We start from the raw sequence: 18,278 nt of genomic DNA, 5'->3' as shown, positions 1-18,278 counted from the left end.
CGAACAAGAAGCTTTTATCGCCGCGCGTAATTCGTTGCCAATCGAAGCAGTCCCAATCACCGAAAATTCATGAGCACCGATATTTCGCTGCTTTCGGTTCGAACGTTTCACAACGCAGAGTGCAAACTGCTTCGCGATTGAGATAAATTTTCCCCAAATTAGCTCAGCAAGCTTTCACCCATTTATAAATCGCGGAACCTTCCAATTTACCGCTAAATTTTTGCATCGCACGTTACACGATTTGTACTTCCTTCCTTTATGGCGTTTAATTAACATCTGAGCTGAAAAGGTTGTCACTTATTTCCTGAAGATGGTCGACGAGGCCCGGCCGAAACGTTGATTTTACATGTTGTAAATAAATTAAATTGTTTGACCTTCATTCAAAAAATTTTTTTCATTCTACAAAACCACCTGGTCACCAATAATTTCCAAACACGAATTGCTGTGATATTTTCGTAAATTTCCCAACGGAATCAGGGTGGACAAAAGAGAGAAAAAAAGGAATCAAACTTCTCACATGCCACTTTCAGTGGCCTGAGTTTGTAGAATTAACATGCATTTACAGTAGCCACCGTCATGGTCTTGCGATCGGAATTCAAGCCGAAAATTCGCGTTGTGTTATAGAATCTGAGAATTTCTAAATAATATCGGTATATGCGAAACGTGGCGGGTGGTCTGTCAGTATTTTGAGGTCGAGGAATTAGCAGAGAGAAATCTCAGTTCGAGAATTCCTTCAACCATGAAGCGCCGAGTAAAACAACAACGATGCCACACGGCGGTATTTCAAGCTTGAGATCATCCGTTCGAGGTGATATGCACCGTTCAGAGGGCATGGAATACAGAAATGTGCTTTCGCAATGACCGATGTGGCCGATAATCTCAATTGACGTTTGCTAAATTTTCGACCACCAGATATTTTCTAATGGCAGCTAGGATGGAAAAGTCATTATAATGTTAAATAAGTTGATTTCGAATGGAGCTAAGGCTCGATAAATCCATCGTGAGGACTTGAAGAATAAACGACAGGAAAGAAATATAGTATAAAAATAAATTGATCTCCAAAGTTATACAATGACAAATTCAAAGCGACGGATATGTAAGCCTCTTACAATTTCACCAGTCCAAACAATGGGATTTGTTCATAATGTCGGAAATAGGAAGTTTTTTTTCTGTAAAAACGACTGCCATCTGAAGACGCTTCCTCGTCACGATTCGGTGAATCAGTGTCAGACAAATAAACCTATACGGAAAATATTATTGCCAATACCGTATTTACTGTCAAAAATTTTCGTGTAACACAATCCATTATTTCAGGTTGATTCACGTCCAAGTGTAGAGCATTAGAATAAAATAATAAGAAAGTAAACTCATGTGGACTCGAAAACTATACATTTGGATATATTTGATCAATTTAAAAATCCATGCAACTAAGACCTAAGAAATGAGCTTGCGCTGTTTGCAATCACAGGTTTAGCTCCTCGAAGGATTCGCGACACTCTGAGACGTGAAACTGGTGCGAATGAACAGTTCACGGTAGTTTGTCACAGCGGAAATAGCTTTCCAGGCGTGTCTCAAGACAGGACGGGGAGTCGATGGCTGAACAAAACCCAATTCACCGATGAACAGAGCTTTTGACACTCGACTAGAGGCTTCTTTCTAAGAGGCCCTCTTCTCGTAAGAATGGAAGAGCGAAGAGGGTGCGGAGAGCACTGAAATACGTTCATTGAAATACGACGCACGCCGCGATCGAGATGAAAAGGTCCTGCAGGTGGCTGCCGGGCACTTTGTGGCGTCGCGGCGTCGATGTGACTCGACCAAACCACGGAAAGAAATGCGTACATCATTTTTTCCAGCTGCTTGCTGCTCAATCGGAGTCTCTGAAGCGGCTCATCCTGATTAGCGTCGCGACGCCTGGACTGAAATTGGAAGGCGGACAATCAGGGCTGCTGCCAGTAATTACTGGTGCCCGGTGTCGTGGCAGCCGCCGCTCAAACGACGCTTGATTCATCCTCAAAGCTTGGGGCTGATCAGTGAGCTTCTTTAATATTGAGAAACTGCGCGACCTCAACGCCGGTGCAACAGAATTAGTACTTGGGATTTGATTGATCGGATAACAAGATAAGCCAGTGTCGGATCAGTCATTTGTTGGCTGTAAAATAAAAGAGGCTTTTACTTACGGTGGTATTAGATTTTCCATCATAACTGCGACCTGCTTTTTATTCGGATATATTGGTGTTGTATGTGATACGGTAGTTCAATTTCTCTGGATATTCGAAGTTGGCAATTTCGATGACAAGATTTTACCAGTACCAATCGTTAATTCGAGGAATTTCATGTACAGCAGCTAGCGGTAGATCAAAGCTACGATATTAATCGAATTCACATTTTATCCTTGGTGTTTCCCACGGTTCTATTGCAGCGATATTCCAATTTCAAAGTTGTGTCTATTAAGCTTTCAGCGTTTAATATAATCGATGGAATTCAACCAGGTGCAGCATTGTCTGCATTCGGTGAATAGTTTCATAGTTGTCTTTGCCAACTTTGTATATCTCGAAATATTCTTTATTAATCCTGCAACTATCGATATTCAATCAATACATATTATATTTGAAACGTTATTCATACCAACCCTGGTGCATCCGGTATTCAACGAATTCTTGTTACTCTCGTTATAGCGACCATACTTTATAGGGATTTCTAGAAGCTAAAGCAAAAAGCCGCGTGAGAAAAAGTAAATCTCCGAATACATACATTTGTGTAATCTTTCCGCCGAACTCTATAAATCCGGAAAATAAACATAGATATCCATTTTTTTGGGGACTACAAAATAGAGCGAAATAAGAAATGGCACAAACGTTACTCTGCATTACACTGATATTGAAAAAGTTTGTTCGGAAAAATCACTTCGCCCTTCACGGCCATCCGCCATTCTGTCCCTCGTTGTTACTTGCCTTGACGTATCCGGTCCCAATATAGATATTATCCTTTGTCAAGGAGAGTGACATAAGATTCCGAAAAGTGATTCGAAGGCCGCCATACTTTTCACCTTTCCTCGAATCCGGCCAGATTTGTCGCGTTCGTTATTTTTCGTGAATATGAATCTTTTTATCATGAATGCACGTATCTAGTTCATCGCTTTGAAACGTCGAGATATGAGCACTCGCAAATGCGTATACCTGGTTATTGCGAAGGTGGAATTTCGAGGCCCGATTGTCCAAAGACAAGGCAAATCACGGGCTCGAGTTTCATATGCAAGTTTTTATACTCTACGTGCGGATATATTAATATTTCACTTTTTCTCCTCTCTCTCTCTCTCTCTCTCTATCGCAGAAAGTACTAAATGCAGGAAATATTACATTCGAAACACGACTCGAGGTACGCCTGGTTCACAGTCGCATTACGAGAGTCCTCGTCTTCCTGCGAAACCCCCCGTGCCGCAGTGACATGTATTATGTTATATTAAACTTGTACGAAACTCCTAATTACAACCGTGAGGGAATCCGAATTTGAGGGATTAAAGTTGCTTTGCCGTTGCGTTGTGGAGTGTCGTTGCGTTCCTCAACAGCATCGTCGCGTTCTTCAGGATTGTATTCGTCTCTTTGGTGTCATCGTCCTTTTGGAACTGTATCAGAATGACGAGGTAAGTGGTCACCGCTCCTGCGATCTGAAATGTAGAGAAAAACATCGCTCAATGTGTATTTGATAAATTAAAATACCGAAATTTGCCTTATTGCCGAAGCATAGTTATTTGTCGGACATCTGCCGAAAGACTCTCGTGAACATTGAAAACCGAATAAATCCCAGTAAGCACAGATAGATTTTGTCCACGTGTATTATTCTTTATCATTACCATTAATTACAGCGAAACAACAAAATGTAACCTCTCGAGTGATCGGCTTGTGTAAAGCCACACTGAATTGACCGTATTTTATTAATCTCCCAGGGCTTCATTGGAATGATATTTAATCAGGATAATCTTTCGTTGGTTTCTCTTAATTATCGATTATTTTATACTCTTGTACAATCTCAGTTTCTTCGGAATTCAGTGCAAGTCAAGAACTTAATTCAAGAGAATCGACCGAAGATGTCATGCTGTTATCATTGTTTCCCGAGGTTATAGAGATCATCATTGAATTTCATTGTATAATTTTGGGATCCGGATGGATCGTGATCGCTCAAGACACAAACGGGGTGGCACGAAAAAATACCCCAAGTATTGAAAGCGGCTGGTTCACTTGTTCGTTCGTTCATGTATTTGTTTGCCTATCGCGTTGCTGTTCCTCTGTAGTGGCGGACTTTGAAAGACGACAGATGTTGAGGGTCCTGCAGGGACAATAATACGGAAGCTCAGGTCGAGCTTACAAGTAGAGTACAGTTGTTTTTTCCGCAGAGTAATACCTGAAGGAGACTTGGCAGTGTTCTTACAACGAAGCTTACCGAAGTCACGAGCGATCTGTCCAGGGAACAAAGTCCGCAAGCCGAGAACTCCAACGGCCTGTGTAATAGTTGGAGAGAGAATATTTCTAATTGCTTCCGAACGTCTGGCTCCCAATTAACGGACAGCAGCTGACTCACGAGAACCGCCGTTCCCTTCGCCTGTAACCAGACAGAAACCACTTTCTAAAAATGACCAGTATCGCTATTTTGCTGGCCAGGCGTGGACCTCGCGGTATTTCATCGAACGACGTTTCATTCGCGAGGCAATGAAGCTGCGACACAAGTGAAAAACATCTACATTGATGATACGTGAGCAGATCCTTGAGTGGCGAAATTCTCGGGCAACAAAATACGGTTATTGTGATGTGTTGGTGTTGCAAGTACACGGATCCTTACAGCGTCGAAGCTCGAGCTTAGACGCTCGTAAATTCCTGACGCTTAACAATGGCTCAAGCGAAAAGGTTACAACATTCTAATGCCCGGTTGAACGGGGGCATCCGATCGATCTGAAATGGCTTCTTTCCTAGGTAAATCAACGCCGGAAGTTGACAAATTTATGGGTGTAATATCTGCATTGGAGTAAACAGAGGCAATGCATATGTATGGGCTTGGATGATACTTTCAACAAGATTTCGTCGGAATTGTACGTTATACTGTTGTGGAGGTAGGATTCAGCTAATGTCTTTCATGCTACTAGCAGAAAGTAGCGATACTTGAATGTTTGTTGCGAGCCGCTTGGGGATAAGAGAGGCGCTCTTGAAAGTTTAGCAGACGTAGAATGCTTGGGTTCGAACGATGTACCTGAACGGAGGCTGCGTAGCACGGCTGGACTACTATCAATAATCTGCCTACATGCCCGATGCACCACATCAACTGAACGACGAGGAACATTTCGTTATGGTCCCCATTGGCTTCAAGTATCAGAAAGTAGGGGGTGATAATTAGGTGGAGGAGGCAGGTGAGCACCGCGACGAGAGCTGGCAGGCCGAAGACGCTGTTGATCACGAGCACCGTGTCTGACAATGAGGAATGGACTGTTACTAGGTCGTATATCATCTCCGCGGAGTTGTTGCTGCCTGAAAAACAATCAAGTTTTCACTTGCTCGGTTAAAAGTTCGGCGGAAAAAATTCATATCTGCAACTCGGAACACAGATTTGGTTTCGGTTTGACTGTAAACTTTGTCCGAAGGAAAAAAATCGTATTCAGATCGTGTCGAGTTCACATATTATATAAGATAACAAGAAGATTTCATAGAAACTTGGTATTAATTGTAAGAGAGATATGCAAACTTGAAGGGAAGATCTCGTGCCGCACTTACCGCTTCTGATAAGCTCTATGTCAGATATTTTCCGTATTCGAAACAAGGGTTCCCCTCTGAGATCCCCTCTAATAACAGCTCTGAATTGGCCGTGTTCGTTGAAGTCACCTGAGGAGAGTTTGTAACAAATTATTAAACTTGTCACTCATAACCACGTCGAGGATAAAATAATTAGAGGATGAACGAACCCCAACAATCTTGACCCGGGGTTTGAGCTAAATTATCGATTTGATCTAATCAAATTCCTCTGCCATGGACGACAAGAGGCAATTCTCATCATCAAAGACTCGACATTACAAAAGCGAAACGGTAGCTATACCTATAGTCACTGACTTCTTTGATCTCTGGAGAAGGAAACGCTGAAGTAGACTCTCAAGATCGTATCGCGTGACGTGACGCAAACTCTCTAAAGATGGGTAAATTAATAACATTGGATGAAAAAGTTTTGAGGAAATATTCACCTGGGATAAGATCGTTCGAAAAGAAGTTTGCAAAACGCTCGGTCTTCAACATGTTTCCCAAACATTTGTTCAACCGAGCGAATCTTTGGCCCAAATTGTACGCTGCCAGTGCTATTTGGATCTCCATCATCAATACAGGGACGTACAAAAAGTAAAGGGGCACGTAATTAATCGCTCCCTTGTCCTTTATCTTGTTCACTTTCTTCGCTTGCACATCCCAGACGTAATAGTCGATTATGGAAAGCGCGTTGAAGTAGATCAACGTCACGGACATAATGATTATACAGAATCTTCGAGTCTTTTTAGGTGATACGATGGTAAGCTTCTCGTCCACCTGAAATAACGACAAGCAACAGTTGGAGATCGTTAGATTTCAATGTCCTCTCAATTCAAGTCTCGACGTCCGATAAGTCATCTTCACGTTTTTCAATATGTTTCATCAGCAGGCATTAAAGTCTGTCCAAGTTATACTTGTAAAAAACCCATTAGGGTCGGTGATTTATTTTCCCAGCTTCTACAAAACTGTCGAACGTAGAAGATACGGCTGTATTCTACCTCACGCATGAGAATTTCTTAAAACGATAACGCACCCTCGTTCTTATAGTTTTGTACTGAATTTCCGAAATGCATCGAAAGTTTAGAAGCTTTTCAACATTCCGACGTGAAATGGAGTGAAAGTACTGAGTCGTTAAAAAGTGGCAAGCTTTACCTCGACGAGTCGATCCATGATGTTCTGTATCTTGCTCCATCTGAGAGGCATGCCTAAAATGGAAATTGCCGCGAGTCCAGCGATCGCCATAATGTCGCTACAAGTGACCACCACAGCCGTTTTCGATTTCATCCTCGTACTGTTTTCCCAACCGTGATGAAGCTCTCTCCAGAGGCCCCAGAATTCGGCGCATATCAGGAGCAACAGCAGTCCCACGCTACGGTCACAATACCAAATTACAGTCGGCTTGCAGGGATGCGGTAAAAAATTGCGGATTTGATTCAACATTATCCTGAGGAGATCAGCTCTGCATGGCTTTCGTTATTTCCATCGGGATAAAAGGTGAACTCTGCAGATTCACTCGGCGCTCGTGTCACATTATCTTTAACGATCTCAAGAAAACGGATTCAGATCTTGGATTTCTTATTCCAAGTTGGCGATTATATAAACACACCTACACACCTACTAATAAAGTTATCCTTGACTCGATATTGGACATAATCATTACCTGTACGTAACTTCGAGGTAATTCAACCGTCCGCAATATCTTCCGGAGTTTAATTTTGTGAAACTGACAGGAAGGAGACCACATACTTTGCTGAAATGGTAGGCCGGGAAGAGAGCCTGATAGAGGTCAGATTTCACTATATTCTGGACGATTTCCGGCTTGCGTCGGTTCTGGTGTTTTACCGGCTTCGGTTGTTCTGCAATGATAATATTTCTGAGGCATCTGTTCAAATCTATGGCATTTTCTCCTTTCGTTTGTAAGATCTCCTATTTCGAACCGCTGTAAACACCAGTATCAGTGATCCCCTCATTTTGGGAGGGATCACGGTTGACACCCATTTTGGAAATGGAGTGGGGAAGCCGGCGCCCCACTCCAAACTCAAAATCGAGATCCAGTGGTGGAGAAGTTAACCCGATCTCGCTCTCTTAACCCCGGGACGTCAACTCAACCGGTTGAAGGAAAATACTCCAGCGAGGCCCTGGAGGACTGACAACCCGAAACGAGACGATCATCGACTCGGCGGACTCCCGTCATCGCTAGAAACCTCCGGTCCCGGGGAGAGAGCCACCGAGGGACTGACCATACCGACGATTAATACGATAAGTCGAATCCAATCCAAAAATAGCTGAATTTTTAACATATTTTGTGACGTCTCGTCAAAGTTGAGAAAAATCGACCGCCAATTCTTTACAATCTGTTTTGAGATGATACGAATGGATGGGATGTGTGTGTATGTGTGTATGTGTGGTATTTATTGTTAATCCATGAGAAATTTCCAAAAAAGTAAAATTCTACAAATTAGTATAGTCGCTTGTTATATGATACGAATGGATGAATGTGTGTGCGTATGTGTGGCAGTTATTGTTAATAACTGAAATGGAAAGAAAGTAAAATTCTACAAATTGGTATTAATTGTTAATAAATAAAAAGAAAGAAAATAAAGTCCTACAAATGGCGCCCAACAAAGAGGCCTGAATTCCATATTTTTTACAGAATGACGGTTAACAACTATTCAGAAAATTGAATCAATAATTTATATTATCGTATATTGAGAATCGGTAAAGGTTATGTGGTTTGAATGATTTATATTTGACGAGTGACGATAAACTTGCGAAATTTGTTGAAATTGTCACAACTGACTAGTAGAATTCTCTAGGAAATATTTTAGTTAATGGGAGATAAAAACGAGCAAACGTACGTTACGAAATCGGGTCGTCCGGTAAAACAGAAATTTGAAAGTTTAAATTTTACAGTAAATAAAAAGATGGTGCTCACTCGAGAGGACGAACGTGAGAAAGAGAGCAATACGTCGCGAGCGAGTCAAATAGAGGCAGAGTGGCAGAGATTAAACCAAGAGAGAATAAGACTGGAACAGCTAAAAGCGAGTCTCGAAGCCCAGGAAAAACGATTACAACCATCGACACGTGTTGTAAATGAAAATGCAGACCTGGAAAATGCACGGAACATCACGGAGGGCCTCACCGCGATTGTGAGTAACGTAAATGGTATTAAATTTGACATATCAATTCCAAAATTTAGCAATGAGGTTGAAACTCATCCCATTAAATTCGTGGAGGAGGTGGAAAAGTTTTTTAAGATTAAGAATGTCCCGGAAGAGAAAAAATTAATAGTAATCGAACACGCTCTCGAAGGGAAGGCGAATTCATGGTTTAAATTAAGAGGAAATATAGAAAATTTTCAACAATTCAAAAATCAGTTCGTAGAGGAATTTTATTCAATACCCATTCGCGTTCGATATAAAAAGAATTGGTCAGAAAAGCGATGTGAGAGCGGCGTAAAATCACTGCAAGCTTATTTTTATGAGCAACTGGCCGAAGCTCGTTATTTTATACCCACACTCTCGGAATTCGAAATCAATTACAACATTATTCAACAATATTCTCCGTGGGTAAAAGAAACTCTTTCAACGTTAAACTTTGCGGATACAGATCTAATCGTACAAACATTGGGCAACCTTGACGTTATTAGACTAGAGCGCGAGAAACAAAATAAAAAATCAGGCAACAGTTATTATCCCAGAAATAACGGAGTCAAAGTAAATAGCATGAGTTCAAATCATCACGCTAACGGGTTACCAGAGAGGACAACAAAGCAAGAAAGGCTTAATCGTCGAGGCCGTAAACAGACAAGTTATCAGAACAATACGGGGAGATTAGGCCAGCAATATCATAGCGGACACAGGTTCGCGATGCCCGACACTCGCTTTCCCCCACCGTTACAAGATGTCAATAATCAACCTTGGGAAACTGCTAATTCAAATAATTCAAATCATTTAAACTGAACATGGGCGCGTTGTATTCCGGTCCGACATCGTGCCAACAACATTATGATTTTATAGAAGAATTAGATGATGGAATTGAGAAAGGAATAGAACATGCGTGTAGAAAGGGAACTCGTATCGCCAAAAGCCCACATGCCCGTACGAAAATATTAGAAATGGATGTGATTGTTATGTTTGATACAGGGAGCCAAATTTCCGCGATTTCCGAACGGTTGTACAATCGGTTAATAAAAAAACATAAAGTTGAAGAATTGCCCGTTTCAAATATTGTAGTGTCCACGGCGATTCGGAAAAAGGCAACAGTCATAAAGCGACAAATTTTCGTTCCAATAAAAATAGAGAATATAGTAATTGGAACGCTGCTTTTGGTAATCCCCTTTTTAACCTCAGACGTTATACTCGGTCATGATTGGATGTCGCGGAACGAAACCGTTATCAATTACAGAACGATAGCAATCGAGGTTCAAGGAATTTGCCTGTCGGAATCAACTGCGATATTTGACAGGGGGGCGCCAGAGGCCTTAGTGTGTTCGCGAGAAAAGGAAAGAACGCATATTTATATAATTAGCGTCGAAGAATCGAGTTATAATGAAAATTCTTTAACGAATAAAAGTGCCCAAGTAAATAATCCAGAAAAAAGGTACGAACGCAGCGTCGTTCCCGTGAACATCCCCGATGCTTCTGTCACCCCCCTCTCATGCGCGTGTAAACTTTTATCGCTAGGGGATAGTGATAGGCGGAATCTCGCGAATCTTTTACAGAGATATAGCTTATTATTTTCGGACAAACCGGGTTGTGCTCGTGGGTATGAGCATGAAATTCGATTGAACTGCGAGGACCCGAAAATTCGCTTCACGTATCCAATTCCTCATCAATTACGTCCTGCGGTAGCTCAAGAAATCGAACAAATGTTGAAAAATAATGTGATTGAAAGGACCGTTAGTAAATTTTGTAATCCGCTTAGAATAGTAAGAAAAGAAAATGGCTCCGTAAGATTGTGTCTAGACGCGAGACATTTGAACCAAGTCATTGACGATGATCAAGAGTCTCCACCTCTTGTGTCGGATTTACTCCAAAAGTTTCATGGAGCCAAATATTTCTCGAAAATTGATTTGACACACGGGTATTGGCAAGTACCCTTGCGCAAAGAATCTCGCCCGTACACTGCATTTTTATTTGAGTCAAATTTGTACCAATTTCGTCGTATTCCTTTCGGCTTGAAGACCGCGGGTAGCGGCTTTATTAGGTCATTAAGTTTCGCCATAGGGAAGGATTTGGACAAATTTATCTCGTGCTATATAGATGACATATTAATCGGAACAAAAAATACGGAGGAACATATTTATGTATTGGAAGAAATTTTTCGACGTCTCTTGCAATTTAATTTTACCTTAAAAATATCAAAATGTTTGTTCTTTCAAGAGTCGATTCCCTTCTTAGGGTTTATGCTATCTGAGCGTGGAGTTGTGCCTGACCCATCGCGCTTGTCAGTTATTATTCAGTTTTCGGAGCCGAACGATAAGCGTCAATTGCAACAATTCTTAGGCGTATGCAACTATTATCGACAGTTTAATCCTCGCCATAGCGAATCCTTGGCCCCGTTGAGGGAACTGTTGAGAAAGGATGCAGTTTGGGAATGGACTCCCGTACACGCGAGAGCATTCGCGAATTTGAAACAAGATTTCGTAAAATGTATTTCTTTGAAACATATCATTCCTAATGCGCCTTATCGAGTGCAGACCGATGCGAGCGATCGAGGAATAAGCGGTATTCTTTATCAAATGACGGAGACGGGAGACCATAACGTTGTGGGTGTGGTTTCACGTTGCTTAACCAAATGCGAGGTGAACTACACTACAACAGAGAAGGAACTCCTGGCCATCGTCTATTCGGTGAAAAAATTCCGTGTTTATCTCGTAGGAACGCATTTTGAAATAATCACCGATCATAAATGTTTAACTTTTTTGAATTCAATTTCTTTCGGTAATTCTCGCATAGCTCGGTGGTGTCTCTTTCTTCAGCAGTTCTCCTTTTCTGTTTCTCATTGTCGCGGCGCGGATAATTTAGTTGCCGATTTTTTTAGCCGAAACCCGGATAATCGTTTTCACGAGGATGATGAACGGCGGTTAATGGTTGCAACGCTGTCTCAAAATCTATTGCCAGAGAAGAGCAAAGAGCTCCCATCGTTAATTACAGTCGCCATGCTTGATTACGATGCGAGCCTCCTTCGTATCTTTAAGAAAATGGGCGAATGGCAGGTCCAGGACCAAGCCCTTGCAAAGATTATTGAGAATTGTTCTTCAACCAATCCTCCGAATGATTTTTTCATGCATAATCAGGTTCTTTTTCATCGTGAAAAGGCTTCGTTGTCATGGAAAGTCGTGATTCCCAAAGAGGTGCAACGTCTCCTTATCGAAGACATTCATGTTAAATTAGGACATCCTGGAGTTTTTAAGACGGTATCATATCTAAAGCAATTTTACTACTGGAAAAAGATGGGCGTTCAGGTAAAGAAATTTGTTCTTGAATGCGATATTTGTCAGCGTGTAAAATACCTAACTTTTTCCATGGAAGGAGCGCATAAACCCGTAATCTCGAAGGGCGTGCTCGATTTGATTAGCGTGGATCTTTATGGCCCCCTTCCCATTGGACGAGGGGGTTTACAATATGTTTTTGTGGCTCTTGACGTTTTCTCCAAATATGTCCGACTTTACCCCATCCGAAAGGCAACTGCGAGAGCCTGTGTTAACAAGATTCTCAAGGACTTCGTCCCAAGTCTCGGTACTCCAAAACGCATTTTAGCAGATCATGGGACACAATTTACGTCGGAAATTTGGCGGAGAGAACTTGAACAAGCAGGAATTCAAACTTTATACAGTTCGATACGTCATCCCCAGTCTAACCCCACTGAGAGAGTGATGAGGGAGTTAGGCAGGCTATTTCGCACTTGGTGCTCGGACCGGCACACAAAGTGGGTTCAAGTTATCCCGAAAATGGAGGAAATTCTTAATATAACGGTGCATCAAAGTACGGGAGTTTCTCCTCACGAATTGCATTTTGGTAAATCGATTCAGGATAAGATTTTGAAAGTCCTGAATTTTCCGGAACCTCAAGGGCGCTCTCACGATTACCTAATTACGCTCGCCCGTGAGAATATGACGCGGTCGTTTAAGAATAGGCTTAAACAACAGGGCCAAGTTTCGGTCATAAAACTTGACATCGGAGATCTTGTTTTGCTCCGAGTTCGACATCTGTCTAACGCATTGGATAGAGTAACGAAAAAATTTTTCCACCTCTACGAGGGTCCCTATAAAATAGTGCGTAAAATTGGCGACAACGCCTTCATTTTGGCTGATCCAAACAGGAATTATGACGAAGTAGGGACTTATAATCGATGGAATTTACGAAAGTACCATGAACGTTCCTCATAGTTTCCGGTGACGGAAATCAAACTCGCGAATATATGTGCTTGTTATGAAATGTATTAATCTTTATGTATTTTCTTTTGTTACATGTCTTATTCTGCCTTGGTAAATTGTTTATCGAGAAGGGCCTTGGTGTCCATTGTTGAAAATATTGTATATGCATCTAAGTAAGACTGATGATTGTCTGATGCGTGTTCTGAAGGGATAGAAAGAAGAATCACCCTTTGAACTTTGCTGATTCTGTGCACGAATATGTTTTTATATGTCAAGAATGTTTTATATGAATCTACCTTTGATTCGCCATGTTGTGCTTATTATATTGTTCTCCAATATGTCGGAAAATGTCCTTGCGAATGAATTTGAGTGAATGGTATGATAGTGTGTGTAGGGATGTATGAAAGAACCACGAAAGGCAATGGCCGATTTAAAAAGAATTGTGATGTTTGGAGTTTTAATGCATCGAGTTTTTCCCGATCGTTGGTCTCCCTCACTCTCGTGAAAAGGGGGGAAATTGTAAGATCTCCTATTTCGAACCGCTGTAAACACCAGTATCAGTGATCCCCTCATTTTGGGAGGGATCACGGTTGACACCCATTTTGGAAATGGAGTGGGGAAGCCGGCGCCCCACTCCAAACTCAAAATCGAGATCCAGTGGTGGAGAAGTTAACCCGATCTCGCTCTCTTAACCCCGGGACGTCAACTCAACCGGTTGAAGGAAAATACTCCAGCGAGGCCCTGGAGGACTGACAACCCGAAACGAGACGATCATCGACTCGGCGGACTCCCGTCATCGCTAGAAACCTCCGGTCCCGGGGAGAGAGCCACCGAGGGACTGACCATACCGACGATTAATACGATAAGTCGAATCCAATCCAAAAATAGCTGAATTTTTAACATATTTTGTGACGTCTCGTCAAAGTTGAGAAAAATCGACCGCCAATTCTTTACAATCTGTTTTGAGATGATACGAATGGATGGGATGTGTGTGTATGTGTGTATGTGTGGTATTTATTGTTAATCCATGAGAAATTTCCAAAAAAGTAAAATTCTACAAATTAGTATAGTCGCTTGTTATATGATACGAATGGATGAATGTGTGTGCGTATGTGTGGCAGTTATTGTTAATAACTGAAATGGAAAGAAAGTAAAATTCTACAAATTGGTATTAATTGTTAATAAATAAAAAGAAAGAAAATAAAGTCCTACACGTTTTTGGGTATACGTGTGATTTTGAGGAAGGAGATATTTTCCCTTCCATTATATATCAGGTCTGAGCACTACCTTATATATATTATGGTATAAAAAATTGACGGACAGATTGCGGATGCTCAGTTTGGAAAGTGGCTCCTTTGACGGAAGAACCTTCTCGTGTTTCACAGAGTATTCAAGCCTGACGTAAGAACGGGAAGTTGAGATCTGGGAGCCGGCTATGATCACCGATATAGGTATGTATAAACCGCCAATCTTCTAAAAGTATCCAATATCCTGGCGATTCTTCTACTTCAAACTGAACACGAGATTTAACTTCAGCACCGAAACCTCTGTTTGCACTTTCTACATATTGTTGATACCGTGCAACGAGATGTCCGCATCGACTTGTGAGCTTGCGGATTACGTTCAATTATTGTCTTTGGATCTTTTTCCACGTATTTCGGATAATTCAACTTATCAACCATCATTTATACTACATATGAAAAATATGTTATTTCAGGTTTTTTCAGTTTCTTAACCTGGTTCGTAAAAATCAACCAGTCGCACGATTTGAATGGAAATTCAGAAAAGAACGCAAATTCATTTTTAATAAAAATGACTGCCACGTGATGTAGTTTATTCACTTCAGATTACGTTGGATAATAATTGTTATTGAAGTCGATTACTGATGAGATATTTATCTGACGACGTATAGCATAGGTGCTGTTTTGCATACAGTCACGTGTTATTTTTGTTCCGTACCATCACTGGGTTGTTTATTTCGCCGCAGGATTATTGCCGATCTATTATCTATCGGGCTTGAATTGCACGAACCTATATCGACTAACTTGAGTCGAGTTCATCGGTCTTTTTAACTGTGGAAAATAGTTCTCGTCTTCGTTTCGTGTTGAATTTATTGGACATGTGAGATAATTTTTTTTCTATTTCAAAAAAAGATCCGTATGCTGCAGGGGACAAAACGCGGCACATGTTTTATGTCACTTCATTCGAAGCAGAGTAAACTAGCAAACATGTCGTGCTGAACGACATTCATCGTTCAGACTTGTAAACAAGCAAGTGTTCGTCCGTCAAAACGTCCATTCATGCATATCCTGCATTATTATATGCATTCGGAAAACCTGCACACGCTTTTGTCTGTAACGCATGAAATATTCGATTGATAGGTAGACGCAAGCCGATCAGCGATTATACATGATCAACAACAACGGACTCTGACATTATATGGCGTATAATATGCTGTGAACTGCTTAATTGAGTCTACCAGGTTCGTGTCCCTGTGTCACTGTTTGCAGGATTATGATCTTCCGTACATGAATATGACCGTCGCTCAATACAGTACAGAAAAACTCCTTCTGTCGCGAGATCAAGGTATTTATTATGAGGTCATTTTTTGTTAAATAACAGTGACTCGTGAGAATATCATATGTATCGTAGTGATAACAGATAATACTTTGAAATTTGCCAATTCAGTAGTGAATAGAGCAGTGGCAATTTTCCAAACATGCTGCAAAGGCGTCCAGTTGATTTTTTCGTAAACTTGAACGATCGGAGATCTTTCAAAGATTTAACATCTTTCAGTGCTCTTTAATTCTTCATCATTATTATTCTACTTGAATTAAATATGCCGGTGTTTGTACCAAGTATATTGCTAAACGCGCGAATTGAAAAGAATTGATCAGAATTGAAACAAATTTCAAAGATTAAGAAGTTTGGTGGGTTTTGTTTTTCGATAAAGATTAAATTGTAATAGTAACAGTGCCGCAAACTATGTGATAATATTTTTTCTGACGATTCAAAAAGTTTCAATTCCTTTGCAAGGTACTTGCACGGGAGGATTCGTTATAATTAGTATTTGAAAGAACTTTTCGTACGTGCTAAATAAAACTTCATCCCGTTACTTTGGAGGCTTGAAATATTAAAAGCTCTGTGAATTTTCTGCAGCGCTTATAGCGAAGACAGAGCTTAGAAACTTGGTAAACCTCATCTGAAAAAGGCACATAATTTTGAACACTCACGCAGAATGTAATCAGCGTTAAATTCAAAACCATCTGCACTCTTGCGGCCGGTCTTTCGTGCAGCGATATTTACGAATATCCTTTTCACTTGCAAATTGCGTTGAACGCAAGTGCATCTAGACTTCACATACAATTCGTTTTCATCCACGGTATTTCACATCTATTATCGGCAATTATAATATAGATAAAATAATCGCATTTTAAATATCTCGAACCGAGTGTATGAAACGTCAAAACGAAATACAAAGAATAAAAAGTAAAAAGTGATTGTATACATGATGCGCGATAAATAAGTATAAATAAATAAACAAATAAAGCTTGCGTATTGCGACGATGACGACGTCCCGTACGTATTTTGTATGGAAATTGCAACACGCGTGAAATCGTCCAGAAATTGTAGACAAAATTGCATCCAAATAAACCAATCATACTTCCCTAACCACGTATTTAATATTTCCGTAACGATATCGACTTGTGATCATCGACTTACTTCAAATTTCGTGCCATTGTCGTATGATTGAATATTACAAATTTTACATACTGTCAACGTCATCTCTCGCCGTGATTTGCATCAGGATGCCGTTTTTTCATTCACAAATACGTCAGGACAATCGGAATAAATAGTTATGAAGCCCCGAGTGGAGAAGCAGCCAAGCGACGAATCGCGTGGTCTGACCACTCGCTAGTTACTCTACTAGTAAGCTACGCTAACCGAGTGAAAGAAGACACCTTCGATCAGGTAGGGGTGAGCCGCTAAGCCGCATGCCATCAGATAAGTGTAGGCGTTTATTACATCCCACCACCCCTAGCGAAAAGCTCAATCACTCGTGTGTGCTTAGCACTCACAACGTCGCCGAACGTACACTGCGGATTGGAGAAAACCTCTACGTAAGTGCCGAACACGGCAATTGAGGGACTGACAACCTCTCGAAATTTCCGAAGCCTGTGTCACCGAGACCGATGACAAATGAGAAATGAACAGATGTCGAAGTTTGGTGTTAGATACCTTTGACCGTTCTCGAAGGCGATACCGGTAAGACTGCTGGAATTAATGCTCGGCGATTGATTTACGATAAAACTAACAGCGCTGCTTCCGTGTCACTTGTTTGTCTGCGGCTCTGCTGGCTTCGTATTGTTTATTATGAGCGATTCAGTTTACTGGGAAGTTAAAAAAAGATCCGATAATAAAATTTTCTCGCATTTCTGGTTAGAGCTCGTGAGCCGTTCTATGGCGGGCAGTTTAGAGTTTCACATCTTATTGAACAGAATTTTTCAGTCTTCAAAGTAAAAAACTTACATATTCTCAAAGTTTGATACTTTTTGTAGCGGTCAGGTTCACTGGCATGTTCAACTAAACTTTCTGTCTGCGAATCATCCACGAAATATTTGAACTAGTGATATTTCAGCAATCACTAAACGCGAGTTGCAATTGAGCGACTGTTCAATACTTTGGCCTACTCGGTCTGATCATACCGTGTTGTTACTACTGCGGTATATTTCCTGTAATAAACTCTTACCGCAACGAAAGTGCCAGACCGCGCAACTTTAATCATTGCGGAAAAATGACTTAGCTAAAGATCTACATTAGCGCAAGAAATTAATGACCAGTTATATGGCAGTAATAAAAGTACGGTTATTGCTCTAGGCGTGGGAAAATGCATCTTGCGGAAAACAAGCTTTTATCGCATCGAGTGATACCGTCTCAACATTAACTGCATGTTTCACAGGCGCTGCATATAATATAAAAATTCATTCGTCTTGTTAGAAGTGTTAGATATTAACCCCTGAAGAATATCGATAGTTGGATCTCATGTTTTCATCTAAATTATTCACGAGGGAGGGAAATTCTTTTCAGTTGCGATTCAATGAACACAAGTATATGACGTGTCC

General features: G+C 41.0%; 1 protein-coding gene across 2 annotated transcripts; it reads right to left on the bottom strand.

The window, feature by feature from the left end:
• Positions 1–1,330: 1,330 nt before the first annotated feature.
• LOC107221070 (gustatory receptor for sugar taste 43a-like) lies at positions 1,331–17,088 on the bottom strand. Of its 2 annotated transcripts, XM_046733749.1 has the most exons (9): positions 16,930–17,088; positions 7,435–7,630; positions 6,927–7,143; positions 6,218–6,551; positions 6,076–6,162; positions 5,757–5,864; positions 5,239–5,513; positions 4,438–4,596; positions 1,331–3,664 (listed from the first exon to the last, which is right to left on the bottom strand). In XM_046733749.1, exons 1-9 carry the CDS (start codon positions 16,958–16,960, stop codon positions 3,515–3,517), a joined length of 1,557 nt encoding a protein of 518 aa, XP_046589705.1. In that variant the 5' UTR covers positions 16,961–17,088; the 3' UTR covers positions 1,331–3,514. The 2 variants fall into 2 exon arrangements, with proteins under 2 accessions (XP_046589705.1, XP_046589706.1); XM_046733750.1 differs by lacking the exon at positions 6,076–6,162.
• Positions 17,089–18,278: the final 1,190 nt, after the last annotated feature.

The sequence above is a fragment of the Neodiprion lecontei genome, chromosome 3 (assembly GCF_021901455.1).
Source record: "Neodiprion lecontei isolate iyNeoLeco1 chromosome 3, iyNeoLeco1.1, whole genome shotgun sequence".
In the NCBI taxonomy this organism is placed as follows: Eukaryota; Metazoa; Arthropoda; class Insecta; order Hymenoptera; family Diprionidae; genus Neodiprion; species Neodiprion lecontei.
The sequence above is the reverse complement of the archived record's forward strand: the minus strand, read 5'-3'. Positions and strand labels throughout refer to the sequence as shown.

What these genes read in the sequence shown, in the direction of transcription:
- LOC107221070 (XM_046733749.1), bottom strand. Translation starts at nt 16,960, where the DNA reads ATGCAAATCACGGCGAGAGATGACGTTGACA. An exon ending in TACCTCGAAGTTACGTACAG is followed by an intron (nt 7,144 to 7,434) that starts GTAATGATTATG and finishes TTGTGACCGTAG; the next exon opens with CGTGGGACTGCTGTTGCTCC. An exon ending in TTCGAACGATCTTATCCCAG is followed by an intron (nt 6,163 to 6,217) that starts GTGAATATTTCC and finishes ACCCATCTTTAG; the next exon opens with AGAGTTTGCGTCACGTCACG.